The sequence below is a fragment of the Tursiops truncatus genome, chromosome 1 (genome assembly GCF_011762595.2).
Source record: "Tursiops truncatus isolate mTurTru1 chromosome 1, mTurTru1.mat.Y, whole genome shotgun sequence".
Classification (NCBI taxonomy): Eukaryota; Metazoa; Chordata; class Mammalia; order Artiodactyla; family Delphinidae; genus Tursiops; species Tursiops truncatus.
In genome coordinates this window covers 140,058,074-140,080,206 of record NC_047034.1, presented here as the reverse complement: position 1 = coordinate 140,080,206, position 22,133 = coordinate 140,058,074, and the positions used below count along the sequence as shown (strand labels likewise).

The following is a 22,133-nucleotide window of genomic DNA, read 5'->3' as shown; positions in this document are numbered from 1 at the left end:
TGGTTTTACAGATAAGCAAACTGAGAAGTTAATTTATTTGCCTAAGGACACACAGCTACTAAGTAGCAGAGCCAGGACTGACTGCAAGCCCAGTGCTCTTTCCATTATTAACCGAGCTTCTCTGTTTACCATATTATATTTCAAAACTAATGCTAGTAGTTTAGAGGAAAATAATGCTAAAGTATATCTATGAGTTGTTGATTCCTATGATCTGCTCATCTGCTCAGTGATTACTGACCTGAATTTTTGTTTTGTTTCTTAGAATAGCTTTATTACATGAGCTAAGATGGATGGGAAGGGGATTTATTTACCTTTGCAGGCCTTGATCTTTTTTAGATAGAAATCTAGCTCCTTGCCCTATAACACACAGCCATTTGCCACACTGCCCAAGCCTTGAAGTGACACATGCAAGAAGCTTGCCTTACCTGCATTTTTATTTGGTGTCTAGGGATCTCTAAAGAGTAGTTGGTGGTTTTTTTTTGGTGGTGGTTGTTTTTTCTGGCTGCGCCACATGGCATGTGGAATCTTGTTTCCCTGACCAGGGATCCAACCCATGCCCCCTAAAGTGGAAGTGCAGAATCCTAACCACTGGACCGCCAAGGAATTCCCTAGTTGGTGGGTTTTTTTTAAAAAGAAAAATAATTCCCCTCAGTCCATGCCAAATCATTCAAAAGATCTGTACCCTTGAGCACAATATATCTGTGCCTTTGGTACTACCTTCTTGACCTTCTTCCTCATTTGTAAAATGATTGTATTTGGGGAAAGAGAAGGTAAAGGGATTATATCAAATCTAAGGTTACATTAGGTGTTTATTCCTGGAAGTCTAACTTGGTTGAATCAGTAAAAAATACAAGGGGAAAAAAACCCCATAAACTAAAAAGAGATTTCCCATGGAATACTACTAAAATGAGGAATCAAAGATTGTTCCAATATCTGAAGTTTCTTATATCAAAATGAACTCAAATGACATTTGTCTGCTTTTCAATCCCATTGTTTAATTTCAAGGCTAGATTTGGGACTTAATATTTCTCTCTAGACATATAGTCTCTTTCTCTAGGAGCAAATAAGTATTTTAAATACACCTAATAATAAATTTTGTGCTTGACTGTTCGTTTATTCATTCAACAAACATTTAGTGCCTACTATGTAGCAGGCATTATTGTTGGCTCTGGGAATACAGCAGTGAACAAACATAGTGTTTGGTCTATGGAGTTTATATTGTATAGTAGTAGCTAACATTTATTGAGCATTTAATATATGCCAGTCACTGTTCTAAGTGTCTTTCACCTAAAATTTATTTAATTCTGACAACAATCCTGTAATGTAGGTACTGTTATTGTCTGTATTTTACAGATCAGGAAACTGAGGTATGGGGAGATTAAGTATTTATGCCTAAAGTTATATTGTTTTGTAAGTGGTAGAGCTGGCATTTTAATCCAGGCAGTCTGACTCCCAAACCCATGCTTTTCACTGCAGTGTTACATAGTCCTTCAGAGAGATGTCAGTAAAAAAAGTTATTTCTAATACTGAAATGGTCAAGTTTGTAATCTTTGTAGTCACCTGGTTTCTGGTCCAATCTTTAGGAAAAAATCATCCAGGGTTACAAAAAAAAGGAACACTGTCAGAGCCATTACCTTCTATTGGAGGATCTGTCAGTCCTAGGAGCCTTTCAGGTAGGAGATGAGATTTTTTAGCCTGTCGTATGAGTCGGAACTGAGACAACTACATAAAGCCAGGACCCGAACACCTAACAAAATGCCCACACTGTTGGTGAAAATGTAGACTAAAAAATATCTGCTTGATGGTGTAGGGAAACAAAGGAACTTATTTATCTTGACTTGGTCTCTGGATGGGAAAATTCTCTGTTGAGAATTTACAATCATGAACCTTCTGCCCTGTGTGTCTGAAACTTGAATTTATATAACTTGTGCAAGATCATGACTATTAAGTGGGAAGGGAACATTTACTGAGTTATTACTCTGTTAGGCATTGTGCTGGGGGCTTTAAACACATCTTTGCCCTTCATCCTGACAGTAGCATCATGAGATAAGGACTAATATTATCCCCATTCTACAAAGGACAGGACTGAGGATCAGAAGAGCTAGGTTATTTGCAGTATAACAGCACTGAATTCAAATCTTGGTCCAGTATTCTTGCTGCTAAGCTCAATGCCTCTGGAAGCGTCACTTCATTTTTGTGCCTCAGCTTCCTTAACTGTAAAATGAAATTTGTAATATATTTCTTTTTACTTCCTTTTGCCTCATAAAGTTCCTTTTTTACTTCATAAAGTTATCAAATGAAACAAAGGATGTGAATTTGCTTTATTCACTGTAAGCTACTGTTACTGGCATCATCTGTAAAGTGTATTTTTCCTTTTAATTAAGCAAAAGAGAGACCTTATTATTCACCAATTTGAAGTCCACAAGGTCTGTCTCGAGAAATTAAGGCAATCTTAAAATTTTTTTTTTTTTTTTTTTGTGGTACGCGGGCCTTCCACCGCTGCGGCCTCTCCCGTTGCAGAGCACAGGCTCTGGATGCACAGGCCCAGCAGCCACAGCTCACAGGCCCAGCCACCCCGCGGCATGTGGGATCCTCCCGGACCAGGGCACGAACCCGCGTCCCCTGCATCGGCAGGCGGACTCCCAACCACCGCACCACCAGGGAAGCCCCAAATCTTAATACTTTTTGTGTCAGATATTTCCTGAAGTAGTTTCATGAGGAGAAGTAAAGTGAATTTTGAGATAAGTTACCATCTAGTAACTTACTAATTCATTCAACTATTAATTTATTGGATGCATTTTTGAGGACTTTAGTTCCCAAATATAAAAGATGCCTGATCTATTTCATTTTTTATCATACCAGCAACAGTGGAAGCCCCAGTCTCCTCCAACCGTAGACTACAATTGCAATATGTAGTCAATTCTCAGTGTCCCCCACCTCCCCACTTGCTAGAAATAAGTAGCCTACTGCTTAGAATGCTGAAATGCTTCTTTGTCATGATCCTGGCAATATAGTCACAGAATGAAGCTTTTAAATATATAAAACAAAGCAACCAGCAAATTATATAACTAAGTCACAGGGAAGTGACTGAGTATGTCTCTAGCTGAGTATTGCATAGATGACTAAATACTTCAAGGAAGGAGAGTATAAGAAAGAAAATTTTAAATTTAGGAAGATTAAAAGAAAGCCATGAGTAGAAGGTTAGGAAGAGCTAATGAGTATCAATGTGTGATTCCTCAGAGACTGCTTACGAAGAAGTCTGTCTGATACTTGGAAGTGTTGCAAAGCTCCTACCAAATATGTACCATACAAATGTAGCTTGTTGGAATTCCAGTAATTTCTTGGAAGAGAGCTTTGTAATCAGTGCCTCAGCAATGTTGTCTTAAGTTGATAGTAGTTTTTTTTATTGTTACTAGTTTTTTTTTTTGCGGTACGCGGACCTCTCACTGTTGTGGCCTCTCCTGTTGCGGAGCACAGGCTCCGGACGCGCAGGCTCAGCGGCCATGGCTCACGGGCCCAGTCGTTCCGCGGCATGTGGGATCTTCCTGGACTGGGGCACGAACCCATGTCCCCTGCATCGGCAGGCAGACTCTCAACCACTGCGCCACCAGGGAAGCCCTGTTACTAGTTTTGTATCTTAATTGTGAATTATCATTGATTTAACTTTATTATTAATCTAGTGTGTGGTGATATAAATTTGCATTAATAGAACTTTTGACATAAAAATTTCCAAATTTAGACTGACAATGTATTGTTATTCAAATAGGAAACATCCATTTTATTTATTTATTTATTTATTTTTGCGGTACGCGGGCCTTTCACTGCTGTGACCTCTCCTGCTGCGGAGCACAGGCTCCGGACGCGCAGGCTCAGCGGCCGTGGCTCACGGGCCCAGCCGCCCCGCGGCACGCGGGATCCTCCCAGACCGGGGCACGAACCTGCGACCCCTGCATCCGCAGGCGGACTCTCAACCACTACGCCACCAGGGAAGTCCGAAAACATCCATTTTATTGTTAAAGCAGATGTCTATAAAAGTCCCTTGTAGTGATACTTCTTTGTTAATATGGTTCTCCACTGGAACTTGGGAACCAAGAGGGATGGGTAGGCTGTGAGGTTTTTTGCCCCACTTAAGTGGGCCATAGACAAAAAGCATTTGAAAACTACTAACTTTCCTTGAATTCATAGTCTTGAGGGGGAGACTGCCATCTAAACAAATAAGTTATACAGTGGCTGATTGTAATAGAACTATATACAAAATGTAGTGTGATTAAATCTGTGTTTTGGGATATGAGGGACAACTTCATGGAGGAGTGGACATATATACTGGCTCTTGTAGTGTGAGTAGGAATTTGATAGATGGACAGGTAGGGAAGGGCACTCTAAGGAGAGGGGACAGCATATATAAAGAAGGGGAGGCATAACTACCACTGGTAACATTCCTTCTCTGAACCTCAGCTTCCTCAACAAAAATAATCTCTTTTCTCCTTACTTCATAGAGTCATAATGATTGTTTTGAAAAGGCTTTGTAAATTGAAGTGCTAGACAGATGTTTAATGATGAAGGTTCTCATTATTACTTTCTTTTTTTCTTTTCTTCAACATTTGAAAGTCTTCTCTGTCTCTCCTAGGTGGTGTCATTTCAAGACCTCTCCTAACCTCCTTTCAGCTTAGTTCTTTTCTTCAATGTTCTTTGTTTTTTTCTTTTGTTTTGTTGTTCCTTCAAGGTTCTGCTTTGTGACATCTAAAGACAGGAGCAGAAGAGCAGATATTTGTGTATATACCTAGCTTTAATAGCAGGAGAAATTCTTTAATTGCTTATGTATAACTATTTAAGCTGTGATCCACGTAGTTTAGAGCAGTGTCATAATCCATGGAACGTAATCCTGCAGCCAAAAGTCATTTTGTAGTAACTCAAAGTCTTTATTTGTGGATTTTTGAACATTGTAAAATAGAATAGAATTCACAGATGTGCTTCTTAAAATTCCCTTTTTATTTCCTATCTACTTCCCTTTATACATCATAGCTGGTCCCTTGCCTTTCCCCTGAAAACCCTGCCAAGACTCCTTTTCCAACCCAGTCCACCATTATTAGATGGTAAAACCTCTGGAGAATGTAAGACTGGGAAAGGGTATAGGAGCAGTGGTAAGAAGTTACATTATGGCCAATTTAGGAAAAATAAAAGTGTGTGTATATAAATACACAAGCACATGTTTTCATTCAAAATTAAGATAGTTTTATTGAGTCTAATAAAAAATGTCTATTTTTACTAGTTGAATACATATATTATTGAAAAGTATGGCTATCATTGATTCAGTTGACACTGATTTTTGGTTATCTTATAATATTTGAAAAGCAGAAACATGAATATAGCTTTATTTACATTTCCACAAATTTTTACTTTTGTCTTTTTTCATTTTTAATAATCTATTAATTTTGAAAACTATATGAAACATTTAGGTAAGCCATGGAACATAGTAAACAAATATCTAAAGACCAGCATCGAACTTAAGAAATAGAAGATAACCACTGCCATTTTTTCCCTTGTGTGCCCCATTCTTCTATGCCACTTCCACCCACCCCCAAGGTATCCAAGGTATTCACTGTCTGTTTTTTTTGGGGGGGCGTGGGGCCTTGCCAAACCTACGCCCCCTGCATTGGAAGCTCAGACTCTTTAACTACTGGACTGCCAGGGAAGTCCTGTCAACCATCCTTTTTTATTTTAAATCTTTCCCTTGCGCTTTTCTATAGATTTATCATAACATATTGTTTAGTTTAGAGGTAGCTTTATAATCTTCTGAAATAACTTTTCAGGCAATATCATTTACTATGCCTGTATAGATGTTTAAGTGAAATCCTGCTGCACGTACAGTTTTTATTTTGCTTAGACTAACTTTATTCTTAGCATTTTACTGTCTTTAAAAGTTATTCAGAAACATACATATTGCTATGTAATTATCTATAGAGTTGATAATACCATAATTTGCTTGCCATTTCCCCCCTGTTTTAGACATTTCTATATGTGGGTTTATTTTAGGGGGGTCAGAAAAACTGATTAATCCCTTTGTGTAAATACCTTTGTTAATATCTCTGATTATTTCCCTTTGCTTGTTTTTTTGGGTTTTTTTGGGTAAATTCTTAGATGAAGTACTAGATCCAGAGACTGGGTGTTTTTTGTTTTTTGTTTTTTTTTTGTGGTACACGTGCCTCTCACTGTTGTGGCCTCTCCTGTTGCAGAGCACAGGCTCTGGACGCGCAGGCTCAGCAGCCATGGCTCACAGGCCCAGCCGCTCCGCGGCATGTGGGATCTTCCCAGACCGGGGCACGAACCCGTGTCCCCTGCATCGGCAGGCGACTCTCAACCACTGCGCCACCAGGGAAGCCCAGAGACTGGGTGTTTTTAAGATTGTAATTAAGTCTTTTCTATCAAGAAAAATTGTGCCAATTTATACTTTGACCAGCATCATTTGAGAGGACTAATCTGGGTACACTTGATTTGAATGATTCACAATGTCAGGATTATATCCTGTTCTAGAAAACACTGTGTTAACCAAAAAAATTAAATAAAGGGCTGTGGTGTTCTTTCAGGCTGGTGGTGATTTTGCTGTTTTCCATAGGATATTTTTTCAGCCATTGTTCAGGGACCATGTCATTCTGCCTGCTGTTACATGTGATAGTTAATTACAGGGCTTAGTTATCGCTTCTGATCACTTCCCCTGAGAATTTATCTATTCTTATGACTCCACTGTCACCAGTAGGGGATGATATTTTAATCTGTATGTTCAGCTGAATTCTCTCACAGAAGCATTATTAGTTCCTTTTCTGTACTTGCCTAAGCAGACAGACTCTCCACAGTCTTAACAAATTCCCCTGAAGAAATAATTCCTTGTCTTGTCTTCTTATCAGTCTTGTCAGTGACCTCATGGGAGTATTAATTACTATTTCATTTTTTATTTTCTAACTTTTTATTTTGACAATTTCAGACTTATAAAAAGTTGCAAAACTAACACGAAGAATTCTCATGTAGACATTCACCCAAATTCCCCAAATGTTAGCATTTTATCCTGTGTGATTAACTGTGCTCTTTAGACACACACACACACACACACACACACACACACACACACACACACATATTTACTCCTGGTTAACTACTACTTTAAATCATGGAGTTTTTTTTTTTTAAATCTCGACTTCTCCTTCCTCTAGCCTTTTCCCTCCTTCATCTGAGCGGCCTATATGGGATAGGAGAAAGGACATGGTATTTGTAATTAAATACTTTGGTTCAAGGCCCAATTCTGCCACATTTTTAACTAGATGAACTTGGGTACACTGTTCTTTCTGATCTCCAGTATCCTCATATACAAAATGGTGTCTATTATACCAGCTCCACAGAACTGTTGTGAGGGCTAAATGAGCTAATGTATGTCAAAAGTATGCTGTATGAATGCTGGTCAGTCCTTCAGAGAATACTCGTGTATCTTAGTACAGTGCCGGGCATTGTGCTAAGTACTGGGGATTCAGAAAAAATCAGCATCTATTTCCTATTCGGTCACTTACTGTATTTTGTCAATTCTTCCTTTGAATTATTTTTCACTTCTGATTTTTTTTCCATTTTCTTTGCTTCTATCCTAATCTATAGCATTATCACCTCATGTGTGAGTCACTGCAACAACCAACAGGTCTCCAAGTTGTTTTTTGGCATTTATGTCAGTGACAAACTAATAATTGTCCTGAGGTATGGTACAGTATAGTGGAAAAGATATGGACTTCATAATCAGTAGACCTAGGTTTGCATCTTTGCCCCACTTCTTACAAATACTGTAACTCTGGGCAAGTGTCTTTACCACTATTCTAATTTGAACTCATTCTTTTTTTCTTTTAACAGGTAGCTATCAGGGAGTGTTTTGGCTGCTAAGGATATACAGGAAGGGTTAATATGTTCCTTGAACTTGAACAGCATCATGGTCTAGTGGGGGAGACAGATACAGTCATAAGTAACTATGGTGTAACATAGAATTATAAAAGAAAACTAGCTTTGGAGTCAGGTATAGAGGGCAGCCTATGTAGTGGTAAAAGCACAGACTTAACTCTAGAATCAGATTGCCTGGGGTCTAATCCTGGCTCTGGCACTTATTAGCTGTATCATCTTGGGCAAATTAATAAACCCCTTAAAGCCTCAGTGTCTTCATCTTCATAAAATGGGGATACTGATAGAACTTACAGAATTTTAATGAGAAGTAAATGAAATTATATATGTAATGTACTTAGCAGTTTATTGCATATAGCACATAGCCTATGTTAACAAATAATGAGCCCAATAATTATGATTATGATATTATTATAGTATAGTGGCTTAAGAGCTTAAAAATATAAGCTTTGGCCTCATTTTTGAGTTGGAGTTCGAGTTTATCAACATGCTAGCCATGTGTATATGGGGAAGATATTTAACCTAAACCTCAGTTTCCTCATTAAAATGCATATTGTAATGGTGCTTGATTCATAGAATCTAGAAATTGAAAGAGCTCATGTATCTAAAGAGCTCTGACCCAGGACCTGAGACATAGTGTTTCATGAATGATAACTCTTGTAATTTTTATTCTTGCTCTGCCATCTGCTGGCTCTGTTATCTTTCATAGTAAATTAATCTTTCTGAGCCTTAGTTTACCTACTTTGTTCAAAACAACGTTGTCTGGAAGATTGCAAGTGTATATAAAGTTGCTGGATTGGTGCCTGGTACCACACAACTGTCATTCAGTACATAATAGCTAATAGTTAATGGTGCAGATTAATTACCCAGGTGCTGAGGGTCAAATTAATTCTGCCCTGGAAATTAGGAAAGATAGTCACAGAACTGAATGTTGAAGGATGTGTGAGATTTTGCCACATAGAAGGACTAATCTAAAAAAAGGTTCAGAGGTGTGAAAGTGCCTGTTAAAGTGCTTAGGAAGTGATGGTAAATAGTAGGTTTCTTTAGGGAATACTCAGTTTAGTATATCTAGTAGGTAGCATGTTTGGAGGGAGAAGGAAAAAGTGGAAAATGCGGCTAGAAAGGAAGGTTGGAGCCAGTTAGTAAAACATTTCGAATACCTTACTAAATTGTTTACACTTTATTCTTTAGGTCTCTGTTTTTCCAACTTCTAACAGCAGAGGGAACTAAATTTGCTGTGGGATAGAAAAGGGAATTACTTGAAACCAGTGTTACAAACAGGAATTTCTTGGTAATCTTGTGTTTTATCTTAAAATTCATATAGTGTTTGCCTTTTACATAATATATTTGTTTCAGTACAAAAATATTTTAAGTTATTTACTGGTTGCATAACTTGATTACCTCTCCCCCAACCTCCCATACTCTCATCCCCTCAAATAAGCTTTGAGTGTGTTTGCTATTCTAAAATGTGCCAAGTTAATACTGTAGCTTTAGTCCCCTGGCACACTTCTGCTAGGAACCCCTTGAATGTGTTCCCAGCATGAGAACTGTGCTTATAGATGATATGGAGCCTTTGAAATTTTTTTTAGGAGAGTGATAGGATAAAAGCAATGCAGTGAAGAGCTGGGTTGGTCCAGATTGAGTAGAAGCCATTTCAATTAATTAGAAAGAACTTTCCTGTTTGTTCTTCCTAGAAATTGTTTAGTCTTTGAACTGTGTGGATCTCCTTATGATCCAAATGAAATCAGACTTGACCTTCTCTCCCTTCTGCTTTTTTTAGTAGGAACTTTGTTTTTACTTTGCCTAGGGTATGCCTAATTGGTGAAGGGAAAAATCTTTCTGAGCAGGAATTTCCAAGAGATGAATTGTTTAGACATGGAATTCCAGCTTCTGCTTTGTCCTTTCTTTGTTAGTCCTCCTGTACTGCTGCTGTGTGTTTAAAAATAAGGGGAATTCCCTGGCAGTCCAGTGGTTAGGACTCGGCACTCACTGCCATGGCCCGGGTTCAATCCCTAGTTAGGGAACTAAGATCCTGCAAGCTGCAGCACGGCTTCTTCTTCTACTACTACTACTACTACTACTACTACTACTAAAATAGGAAATACTGATCTATCAGTACTTCTATGTTAGCTTAAAATACTGGAATTTGGAGAGTCACAGATGGCCGTATGGTTTTTGGAGTAGATCTCAGATAATCTGAGTACAGTTCTAGTCCTGCCCTGGCTTGATATATAACGTCTCTGTTTTCTTCTTTAAATGGAGATGATTATCCTTGTTCACATCACAGACCTTCGAGTATCAGGTGAGATAACATATTTAGAATTTGTATATAAAGTTGAAAAGGTAGTATATTATGGTGGATAAGGGCATAAGCTCTTGGAGCTACATTTCCTGGGTTTGAATCCTGCCTCTGACCCCTACAAGCTCTGTGTTTCCAGACGCACTGCCATTATTCTAAGTTCTTTGGTTCCTGTTTTATCTCATTGAATCCTCACAGCAACTTTATGAAGTAGGTATTATTATTATCTACATTATAAGATGAGAAAACTTAGGAGCAGAAAGGATAGGTAACTTGTGCAATGTCACACAGTTAGTAAATGAAAAGTTGGGATTTGCACTGTAGCTCCAAAGCCCAGGTGGATTAACTGTTAGGCACATGTACTTCGCAAAAGAAGAGCAGCTGACTAGAAAAGTCTTATGCTTACTAATCGGAATTAACATAGAGATGACGGGAAGTTTTCTTTGAAAAGGAAAAATTTGTGGGGTCTAAAAACCTGTTTTTGTTTGTGGACATATTTTATCAATTGGAAAAAAATTTTTTAGAATGATTAATTAAATATTATAAATGTCCATATGTTACTACCTGGGTTTGTTCTGTTAAAATGACTTCTAAAAATTATGTACTCAGAAGGTTCAGATGTCTCCCCTCTGATAGTTACCCAACTTTCATTTATTTTCTCTTTTGTAAAATAAATAGATCATTTTGAAACTTACCAACGGAGGTCAAAGGGCATCTTGTTTCATCTGGGTGATGAATTTTAGACATTTAGAAAGATGGTACAATGAAGAGTAGAAAAAGCAGAAAGAATTCATACTTACAACACAGGAAATAAGAGAGAATAGGCAAAGTTCTGTGATGCAGAAGTTGAATTTGAAAAAAACAAACAAAAAAAAAGAAGTTGAATTTGAAGAATTACTTACTCTGAACTTTTTCTTATTTGTCCTAGCTACACGTAGCTGCAGAGGATACAGAGATATATAGTCTTTGTTACAAGTGGTCCTGTGCCCAGGTAAAAATAAAAGGTTTTATTAACATGGAAGAAAAGAAGAACAAGTTTTAGGGTTGGCAGCTCACAGTCTCTGCTTCATTGGGCCAACCATTTAACTTTTGTGAAGTCTGTTTCCTCATCTTAAAAAATAATGTCTTTGTTGTCCATCTTACTCAGTTATTACAATATCAAATGTGTCAATGTGAAAGCGCTTTGTAAACTGTAAAGTATGTAACCATTTTAATAAGTTGAAAAATTATTTATTTATTTATTTATTGGCTGCATTGGGCCTTCGTTGCTACACATGAGCTTTCTCTAGTTGTGGCGAGCGGGGGCCGCTCTTCCTTGCGGTGTGCAGGCTTCTCACTGCAGTGGCTTCTCTTGTTGCGGAGCATAGGCTCTAGGCGTGCAGGCTTCAGTAATTGTGGCACATGGGCTCAGTAGTCGTGGCACGCAAGCTCTAGAGCGCAGGCTCAGTAGTTGTGGCTTGCGGGCTTAGTTGCTCTGCAGAATGTGGGATCTTCCCGGGCTAGGGATCGAGCCCGTGTCCCCTGCATTTGCAGGTGGATTCTTAACCACTGTGCCACCAGAGAAGTCCCAATGCTATTTTAAATGGAATTGTTGCTTTAATTCCATTTTCGTATTTTTAATTGTAAGTGAATAGAAATATAGGTATTTTTATATATTGATCTTATATCCTATAACCATGATGAACTTGTTTTTGGTTTTTCTTTTTTAGATCTGATAGTTTTTTTGGTGTGAATTCCTTAGGATTTTCTTTTGCAAAATTATGTTACCTGCAAATAGAGACAGTTTTACTTTTCCTCTCCAATCTGTATGCTTTTTATTTCTTTTTATCTTTTTCTTTCTTTTTGGTTTTCTTTTTTTTTTGCCTAATTCTAGGACCTTCAGTACAATGTTGAATTTGACGTGGTGAGACCAGATATCTTTGTCTTATTCCTGATTTTAGGGGGAAAGTATTCAGACTTTCAACATTAAGTATGATACTAATTGGGTTTTTCATGGATGACCTTTATCAGGTTGAGGAAGTTCTATAAACTATGTAATTTTTAAAACTTACCTTTTAAAAAATTATTTATTTATTTATTTATTTAGTTGCTCCAGGTCTTAGTTTACACTTTGTCACTTACTGTGTGTAGAATACTGAGAAAGATGTTAGTTTTCTGAGCCAGTTTTCCGTTGTTCAAAAATGAAGATAATCCTTCACTGCTTTGTAAAGTAGGGGTGAGGAATAAATGAAATAATGGATAATTCATGTTAAACACTCAGCAGAGTCATATAGAAAGCACCTAATGGATGGTAGCTACTGTAATTATATTTTAGTTATATTATTGTTGTTGGGGACACTTAGAGTGCTTATTTCTGTAATTAAAACCCTTATACTTAATCTTTGTGCTTATTTGATTAGTTCTTTATTCCTCAGGTTGGAATAACTGGGTTAACCTTTTTCTTTTTTGAGGATAACACCTATAGCACATTCTTTTACCCAAATAAACTGATCATATTTGAACTGTTAGGTTGGGATAGGAATTTTGTGGGAGATTAACTTGGAAAGTAAATTGGGGCTAGATTTTGGAAGGACTCGGGCATCGTCTTTCTAACAATCTAAGAATTTTGTCTTTTGTCTCCAGCTCCATGAAGTCCATTGACATTTTGAGCAGTAGAGGGTAATTTAGGGCTGGTAAGTTAGGAAGATTAATCTGCTGTGCCTCTGAGGTCTTCCCTGACCATCCCTGACTGATTAGGGTACTCTGCTATGTGCTTATGTGACTACCCAATATATCCTCTATATTTAGTATTTAATAGACTTTATGTAAATATTTGTTTAAATGTTTCTCTTTTCCTGCTTCTTGAGAACATGGACCACATGTTGTATTCCCACTGTCTAACACGGTATCTAGCACAAGGTAGACATTTGAATAAAAGTACTTGTTGAACAAGGAAATGAATATTTTGTTCTCCACTTTTCTGGAAACTAACTTGTTGGCTTTTGTTTTCCCTTTGTTTCTTCCTGGGATCCAAGGAGGAGGCATCTCCTTATTCCTTACTTGATATCTGCTTGAATTTCCTGACTACTCACCTTGAGAAGTTCTGCTCAGCAAGGCAAGATGGAACACTGTGTCTGCAGGAACCTGGAGTATTCCCACAGGAGGTGGCTGATCGGCTGCTTCAGACCATGGCTTTTCATGGTAAGAAATGAAATAAATAGAGGAAACAAAAATTATGTGCTGTTAATTGGCATTGAATTTTGAAGTGCTACTGTGGCCATTTAATGATTTTCGTAGAAATAACAGAAAACCCTAATTCTAGGAAAAGGAATTCATTTATTTTTGCCAATCCTGCCACTTACTTTATAATTTGTGATAAGCATTTTTATTTTCTAATGTGGCAAATCATTTTTTTGTTTGTTTCTTCTATATTGTTTTGTTTTGAGGAGCCATTCTCAAGGCAAAAATAACTTCTCTTCCAAAATAGCAGTTTAGAAGTCTGCTGGTCTAAAACACCTTACATTACCATTTGGCAGCAGGAAAATCAATAAATACTACTATGGAAAAACTAGTTTCTGCTTTTGACCTTTGAAATGGGAAATCATAGCTAATTTATTACTTCTGTTTTTAAGAACAAATTCTGAAAATAAATTATGAAAGATTTATCTGTGAAATTCTGGTTATGTATATTGATAATTTTTGTTACCTCTATATAAGTTTTAAGTTGAAAGAGATATAATGCCTTTATATATTTAGGGTGTATGAACTCTTACAAGTAAGAAACACAATTTTCCCACAACTATAAAATAGAATGAAAATGTGGCAGTAACGATAATTATCATTTATTGATTGCCTCTTGCATGTAATAATGTCAGGCGTTTTATATGCTTTTCTTGAATTTGACTTTTCTCAAAAACCTGTAACATAGCTATTTTTATCCAATTTATATACAGATAAGGAAACTGAGGTTCAGAGATGTAACTTGTTAAGAGTCACAGTGTTAATAACTGTCGTGGTTCAAATGCAGATCTGTTTGATTCTAAATCTATGCTATTTTCACTGCCACACAACCTTCCTATACCTACATTAGAGGTATTCCTGCTCCTAGATGCCTGATGATGGTATACACTTTTGTTGTGACTTTAAATATGTAGATACACACAGACACATACACATCTATTGAGTTGGCCAAAACATCTTACAGAAAAGCCCGAACAAACTTTGTGGACAATCCGATAACATAAATATATTTATAAATATTATATTTTATTAAATATTAAATATAAATATATAAATTTATTATGTATACTTAAAGTCGCAGCAAAAGTGTATACCATTATCTGGCATATAGAGAGAGAGAGAGAGGGAGGGAGGGAGGGAGAGAGAGAGGGAGGGCGGGAGGGAGAGGGAGAGAGAGGGAGAGAGGGAGGGAGGTAGAGGGAGAGAGAGAAGGAGGAGAGCGAACACAAATGCAGATAATGCATTCCAAGGAAAGGTGGGAGAAATAAGGCTGTAATTGAGGTATTTTGGAATAATTTAGGGAAGAAGAAGATACCTACATTCCTTGGTTTTCACTAAGCTGCTCAAGTCTGTAGTGTCTTTGAATTCTTCCAACCTGCCAAAGGAACTAGGGTAAATTTCAGTAGATATTATCCATGTTAAAGTTAGAGGTCCCTGGGCTTCCCTGGTGGCACAGTGGTTGAGAGTCCGCCTGCCGATGCAGGGGACACGGGTTCGTGCCCCAGTCTGGGAGGATCCCACATGCCACAGAGCGGCTGGGCCAGTGAGCCATGGCCGCTGAGCCTGTGCGTCCGGAGCCTGTGCTCCGCAACGGGAGAGGCCACAACAGTGAGAGGCCCGCGTACCGCAAAAAAAAAAAAAAAAGTTAAAGGTCCCCTACAAAGCTGCACAACAATTTAAGAGATCATGCCAGTGCTAACATTTCTTTCTGGTCTCAATTGAATGATTACACTTACCAAGCTCAATTTAAATATTTATATATATAACTGGTCTTGTCAATCAAAAGAATAAATGTTAACTGAAGTTTTAACTTTGCCAGATTCCTTTTGAAATATGACTACTATTGGTTAATAATAGCAGCTAACATTTATTGAATGCCTATTATATACCAGGGACTGTGGCAAATGCTTTATATGGATAAAATAATGAAAGTAGTTTTTAAGTAAATGTAACTAAATAATTGTCCTCCAGAGTAATGTCTTGGGGAGGCTATATGCTTGATCAAAATGTGTTTTCTACCTCTGTTTTTCAAACTGCCTTCAGATGAGGAAAGTGAGAGTCAGAGAAACAATGTGCTGTCCCCATTTGTGTTTCCCCAGTGTGATTACCTGCCTTTTTCACCAAAAAGTGTTCTGAATTATTTAATCTCTTTGTAAAAATCATATCCACCTTCAGTCAGGAGTGGATACTGCTAATATGCAAAAGAACAAATTCTTGTCACAGTTTTAAAAAGTTGTTTGGTAAATGTGTGTTTGAAAATTTTCATAATAAAATGGGAAAAAAGTTGTTCTGTGAATTTTTTTTTTCTTTTTTGCTGTGCCATGCGGCTTGTGGGTTCCTAGTTTCCTGACCAGGGATCAAACCCAGGCCCCTGGCAGTGAGAGCGTGGAGTCCTAACCACTGGACCAACAGGGAATTCCCTATGAATGCTTTTAAAATTGATAATATATTTTTTCTAATAGCATAATGATTTAAAAAAATAATTTATTTACATTAAAAAATTTTACTTATTTACCTGACTCAAAGGATTAATGATATTGGTGGCAATCCTTATTAAAATAAGACTATTACTAAAGAGTTTTACTTATTTGGTTCTGTGATTCTCTTGTCATAATCTTTGCTCATTGTGTCTGTTGTCTCAAAGCTAAAAATCTTCCAGGAAATGTGTGGATAAAAGCTAGGAATCAGAATAAGAATTTTACCACCTAATGATAATGCTATTTAGCTATTATGAATATAATATCTATTAGCTATTGTGAATATAATATCTAATATTATGAATATTATAATGCTGTAATCATCCATGTACAGGTCTTATTTGGACATAAGTTTTAATTTCTTTGGGATAAATACCCAGGAGTGCTACTGTTGGGTTCCATGGTAGTTGCATGTTTAGGTTTTAAAAAACTGCCAAACTGTTTCCAAAGTGGCTTCGCCATTTTACACTCGTAACTATATAAGACTGACCCAGTTTCTCTGCATTTTGCCAGCATTTGGTGTTATTACTATTTTTTATTTCAGTCATTTTGATAGGTATGTAGCCATTATTTCTTCAAATACTTTTTCAACCCTACCCTGTTTCTCCTCTGGGACAAATAGCTCTGTTCCATTTTTTTTTTTTTTTTAGTCTATTTTTATTTCTTGTTCTTTAGGTTTGGGTAATTTCTATTTTTTTATCTTTTAGTTCACTGATTCTTTCTTCTGTTCCTTCTGTTCTGTTGTTTAGCCCAGCCATTACTGTATTTTTCAATTCTAAAATTTTCCTTTGTTTATTTTATTTATTTATTTTTGGCTGCATTGGGTCTTCATTGCTGCACGTGGGCTTTCTCTAGTTGTGGTAAGTGGGGGCTACTCCTAGTTTTGGTGCATGGGCTTCTCATTACAGTGGCTTCTCTTTGTTGCAGAGCATGGGCTCTGGGCGCGCAGGCTTCAGTAGTTGTGGCATGCGGGCTCAGTAGTTGCGGCTCATGGGGTCTAGAGTGCAGGCTCAGTAGTTGTGGCGCATGGGCTTAGTTGCTCTGCTGCACGAGGGATCTTCCCAGACCAGGGCTCAAACCCGTGTCCCCTGCATTGACACGCGGATTCTTAACCACTGCACCACCAGGGAAGCCCTCCCTTTGGTTCTTCTTTATTCTTCTATTTCTTTTTTGAGGCTTTTTGTTTTCCATTTGTTTCAAGCATGTTTCAAGCACACTTTAGGTTTTTTATGATGGCTCCTTTAAAATCTTCATAAAATAATTGTAACATTTCTGTTATTTCAGTGTTGACATCTATAGATTGTCTTTTTTCAGTTTGAGATCGTACTGGTCCTTTGTATGATGAGTGAATTTTTATTGAAATCTGGACATTTTGGAGACTACTGTTTTGGAGACTACATGACACTACTGTTTTAGTCTGTGTTTCTGACACCACTTTAGCAGTGGAAGGTGGAGGCACTGCCTTGTTATCGCCAGATTGGGATAATATTCTGGTTCCCCACTTGACTTCTGTTGACACCCAAGACTTGGGGCTCCTCATTATTGCTGTGTAGGGGATTGGCGTTCTGTTTCCCCACTAGGTCTCTACTGATACTGCCCTAGCTGACGGAGGTATGAGTACCTCATTTCTCTTCTTCAGTTGGCCTCCACTGACAGCATGTTGGGGTGAGGTGACCTCATTACTTACTGTTGGGCAGTGATGAAGTCTCGACTCTCTACTAGGCTTCCTTTGACACCACTCCAGCACTGAGGGGGAGGAGCACCTCATTACTGCCAGATGGACGTGAAAGTCCTGGCTCCCTACTCAGCCTTCTGTAACACCTCCCTGTGGGGAGACTGGGGCAACTAGTTACAGCAAGGTTGAAAGTCTAGGTTCCCCTCTTGGCATTTGCTGGTGTGGATGAGGGTGTGGCCACAGTTTTTTCTTTGGTGTTTGACTGAAGTAAAGTAGTTACTGTCTAAAAGTTGCCTGCCTTGCTAGGCTGCCCCATTCCTGATACTTTGGCTAGAGTGAGCAGATTTTGGGGGGGAGCTACTTTTGTGTGTGCTTGTTGGTGTTTACCAATTGTCCACTTCTTTGACTTTAAGCCTGGGATGTATGGTGCAAGGAAAAAACCCAGTATCCAACGTATTGTTCTTTGTGTTCCAAGACCCCTAGCTGGTCTGGTTTCTTCTCTTCACCTTTCAGAGTGATCTAGCCTCATTTCTTTTCTCTTCCCACTTCCATACTTAAATTTCCAGAAACGTACCATGTTCTCACTCATATCTAGGTTTTCCCCTATATTCTTTTTCCTCTCTTTACCAGGGAGACACCTTATAGCTCTAGCTGTTTCTTATGTTCAAGCAGTGTAGAACTACTTGTTGTTTTCTAACTGTGTGCTGGGCTTTCACATCTCTAAGGCTGTTTTTTTTTTTCCATTTTTTAAATTGAGATATAATTGACACGTAACATTGTATTAGTTTCAGGTGTACAGCATAATGATTTGCCATAGGTATTCTAAGGCTTTGCTGATGCTGTTTATTCTTCATTTAATTCCCCTCACCTTCTTTCTCTATCTTTGAACTTTTCCTTCATCTTTGAAGGACTTTCTCAAAGATCACCTTTTCCATGAAGTCTTTTTCAGATCTCCAGGCATCATGGATTATTTCCTTTTCTTTGCTTTCATGATACTGTGTACTTGGCTCTGGTATACCATTGGCTAGATCTAGGCACATAGCCCCATCTAAGTCCAAGGGTAGGTTGGGAAACGTAGTTGTCCGTGTGTCCAGGAAGGGGAGGAGAACCAAATGTTAATAAAATCAATAGTGTCTACCGCAGTCCTGATTCTGCCATGTGCTATTTCTGTGCTCTTGGAAGGCCACTTTTTTTTTTTTTTTGCGGTACGCGGGCCTCTCACTGTTATGGCCTCTCCCGTTGCGGAGCATAGGCTCCGGACGCGCAGGCTCAGCGGTCATGGCTCACGGGCCCAGCCGCTCTGCGGCATGTGGGATCTTCCCAGAACAGGGCACGAACCCATGTCCCCTGCATCGGCAGGCAGACTCTCAACCACTGTGCCACCAGGGAAGCCTGGAAGGCCACTTCTTTGAACCCCAGTTTACTCATCTATAAATTGTAGATAATCATATTCTTACCTCACTGAATTGTTACGTCAATTAAATGAAGTATTGTTACATGGGAGTGCTTTGGAAATTTTAGCTATCCTTTAACCGTTTTTTGAAGTTAAAGTGTTGCTTGTTTTTTCCTAGGTCTCCTGAATGATGCCACTGTAGGTATTTTTAGGGGCAACCAGATGCGCTTAAAACGAGCTTGCATTCGCAAAGCCAAGATCTCTGCCGTTGCGTTCCGGAAAGCCTTCTGCCACCACAAGTTAGTGGAACTTGATGCCACAGGTGTGAATGCTGATATCACAATTACAGACATTATCAGTGGGCTTGGCAGTAACAAATGGATCCAGCAAAATCTCCAGTGCCTAGTGCTGAATTCATTAACTCTCTCACTCGAAGATCCTTATGAACGGTGCTTTAGCCGGCTTTCTGGCCTTCGAGCATTAAGCATCACCAATGTTCTCTTTTATAATGAAGACCTGGCTGAAGTTGCCTCATTGCCAAGATTAGAGAGCCTGGATATTTCTAACACCTCGATCACAGACATCACGGCTCTGCTGGCCTGCAAAGACCGACTCAAGTCTCTAACCATGCATCACTTGAAATGTTTAAAAATGACAACTACCCAGATACTGGATGTTGTTCGGGAACTAAGACATCTGAATCATCTTGATATTTCAGATGATAAACAGTTTACATCAGACATAGCTCTTCGATTACTAGAACAAAAGGACATCCTGCCCAACCTCGTCTCCCTGGATGTCTCTGGGAGGAAGCATGTGACAGATAAAGCTGTCGAAGCCTTTATACAACAACGGCCCAGCATGCAGTTTGTAGGTTTGCTGGCCACTGACGCTGGCTACTCTGAATTCCTCACAGGCGAAGGACATTTGAAGGTTAGACTTTAAAAATATATTCCTTTGTCTGGCTGACCAATGTTTTAGTTGCATAAGACTCCATTAAGGTGAATGTCTAATAACACATGGAACATGTTCATGAAACAGGACATTATATAGTGGAAAGGGCTTGCTTTAGAGTTAGAGTCCTAATTAAAATCCCAGCTTACTTGCTTCACAACCCAGAGCAAGCTATGCTGTAACTTTTTTGAATTTACATTTATTTATAAAATAGATACGATTCGTACCTTGCAAAATTCTTCTGAAGATTAATAATTATATATGTAAAGTGGAAGTCATTATAGTAGGCCCTGGATAAATGATAGTTCACATGATGATAATGTTTAGATATTTTGAACCACTTAAACATACCATTTCTAAAGGATCACTTCAAAGAAACTAGGGATGCTCCTTGTTGAATTGAGTATCTGATGGAAGAGCAAGTTCTCCAAGGAGATGTCTATTGTAGAAATGGTAAAATTTTGCTTTTCTTAAGGTTTCTCATGCCTAATTGTTTAAATTCCGTTTAGGAAATATCTGTTGGACTTGATACAGGTTGGGATTCAAAGATGAAAAAGATATAGGATTTGCCTCCAAAGAGCCTGATAGTAGTAGTGATGTTATAACTATAATGCCAAGGATCAGTGAAGTTGCTGTAAGAAAGTAGGAGAAATTTTTTCTAGCTGGAGAATTTTAGACTTGATAGAAGATGGTATCTGAATCAGACTTTGAAGGATAGAATTATAGCAAGTTAAGGAAAACTAATATTCTTCTAACATACATTGTATCCTATATGTGCTTTATATTGTATATGCTAATATCTATAGATAGGTATTAACTCTATTTTATAGGTGAGAATCAGAGTCATAAAATTACATGATTTACTTTTTTTTTTTTTTTTTTTTGCGGTACGCGGGCCTCTCACTGTTGTGGCCTCTCCCGTTGCGGGGCACAGGCTCCGGACACGCAGACTCAGCAGCCATGGCTTATGAACCTAGCTGCTCCACGGCATGTGGGATCTTCCCGGACTGGGGCATGAACCCGTGTCCCCTGCATAGGCAGGCGGACTCTCAACCACTGCACCACCAGGGAAGCCCATGATTTACTATTAGTTAGAACCAATATTTGGATCTACATCTGTCTAATTCCAGAGCCCCATTTTTCTTCCCCTACTTCCTATACCGCTTAAGCAGAAGTATCATTTGATCCTACCGGGGGCAGAGTCAGGGATGGCCTAGAAATGAATACTGTGAGCAAAATGACAAGGTATCTTTTTTGAGCATTATTTTATTTATTTTTTATAGAAGTATAGTTGATTTACAATGTTGTATTAGTTTCTTGTATACAGCAAAGTAATTCTTTTACATATTCTTTTCCATTATGGTTTATTACAGGATATTGAATATAGTTCCCTGTGTTATATAATAGGACCTTCTTGTTTATCTATTTTATATATAGTAGTTTGTATCTGCTAATCCCAAACTCTTAATTTATCCCTCCCTCTTTTCCCTTTGAAAACCATAAATTTGTTTTCTATGTCTGTGAGTCTGTTTCTGTTTCACACATAAGTTCATTTTTCTCATATTTTTTAAAAATAAATTTATTTTATTTTTTGGCTGCGTTGGGTCTTCATTGCTGCGCGCAGGCTTTCTCTAGTTGCAGCGAGCAAGGGTTACTCTTCATTGCTGTGCACGGGCTTCTCATTGCAGTGGCTTCTCTTGTTGCGGAGTATGGGCTCTAGGCACGCGGACTTAAGTAGTTGTGGCACGTGGGCTCAGTAGTTGTGGCTCGCAGGCTCTAGAGTGCAGGGTTAGTAGTTATGGTGCACGGGCTTAGTTGCTCTGCAGCATGTGGGATCTTCCTGGACCAGGGCTCGAACCAGTGTCCCCTGCATTGGCAGGCAGATTCTTAACCACTGCACCACCACGGAAGCCCCTGTCTCATATTTTAGATTCCACATATAAGTGATATATGGTATTTGCCTTTGTCTGTCTGACTTACCTCACTTAGTATAATAATCTCTAGGTCCATCCATGTTGCTGCAAATGGCAATATTTCTTTCCTTTTTATGGCTGAGTAGTATTCCATTGTGTATATATACCACATCTTCTTAATCTATTCTTCCGTTGATGGACATTTAGATTGCTTCCATATCTTGGCTATTGTAAAATAGTGCTGCTGTGAGCATTGTGGTGCATGTATCTTTTCGAA

General features: G+C 38.4%; 1 protein-coding gene across 6 annotated transcripts in view; it reads left to right on the top strand.

Annotated features, from left to right (window-relative positions):
- ZYG11B (zyg-11 family member B, cell cycle regulator) overlaps positions 1-22,133 on the top strand; it is a 78,625-nt gene that overhangs the window by 9,692 nt on the left and 46,800 nt on the right. For 3 of the 6 annotated variants that reach the window (XM_019937786.3, XM_073789723.1, XM_019937788.3), the window contains exons 2-4: positions 11,154-11,216; positions 13,240-13,405; positions 19,168-19,922. In XM_019937786.3, the coding sequence (XP_019793345.1) occupies positions 11,154-11,216; positions 13,240-13,405; positions 19,168-19,922 (984 nt within the window). The remainder of the gene's footprint in view (positions 1-11,153; positions 11,217-13,239; positions 13,406-19,167; positions 19,923-22,133) is intronic. The other 3 variants (XM_004319917.3, XM_019937787.3, XM_073789729.1) reach the window with 1 other exon arrangement.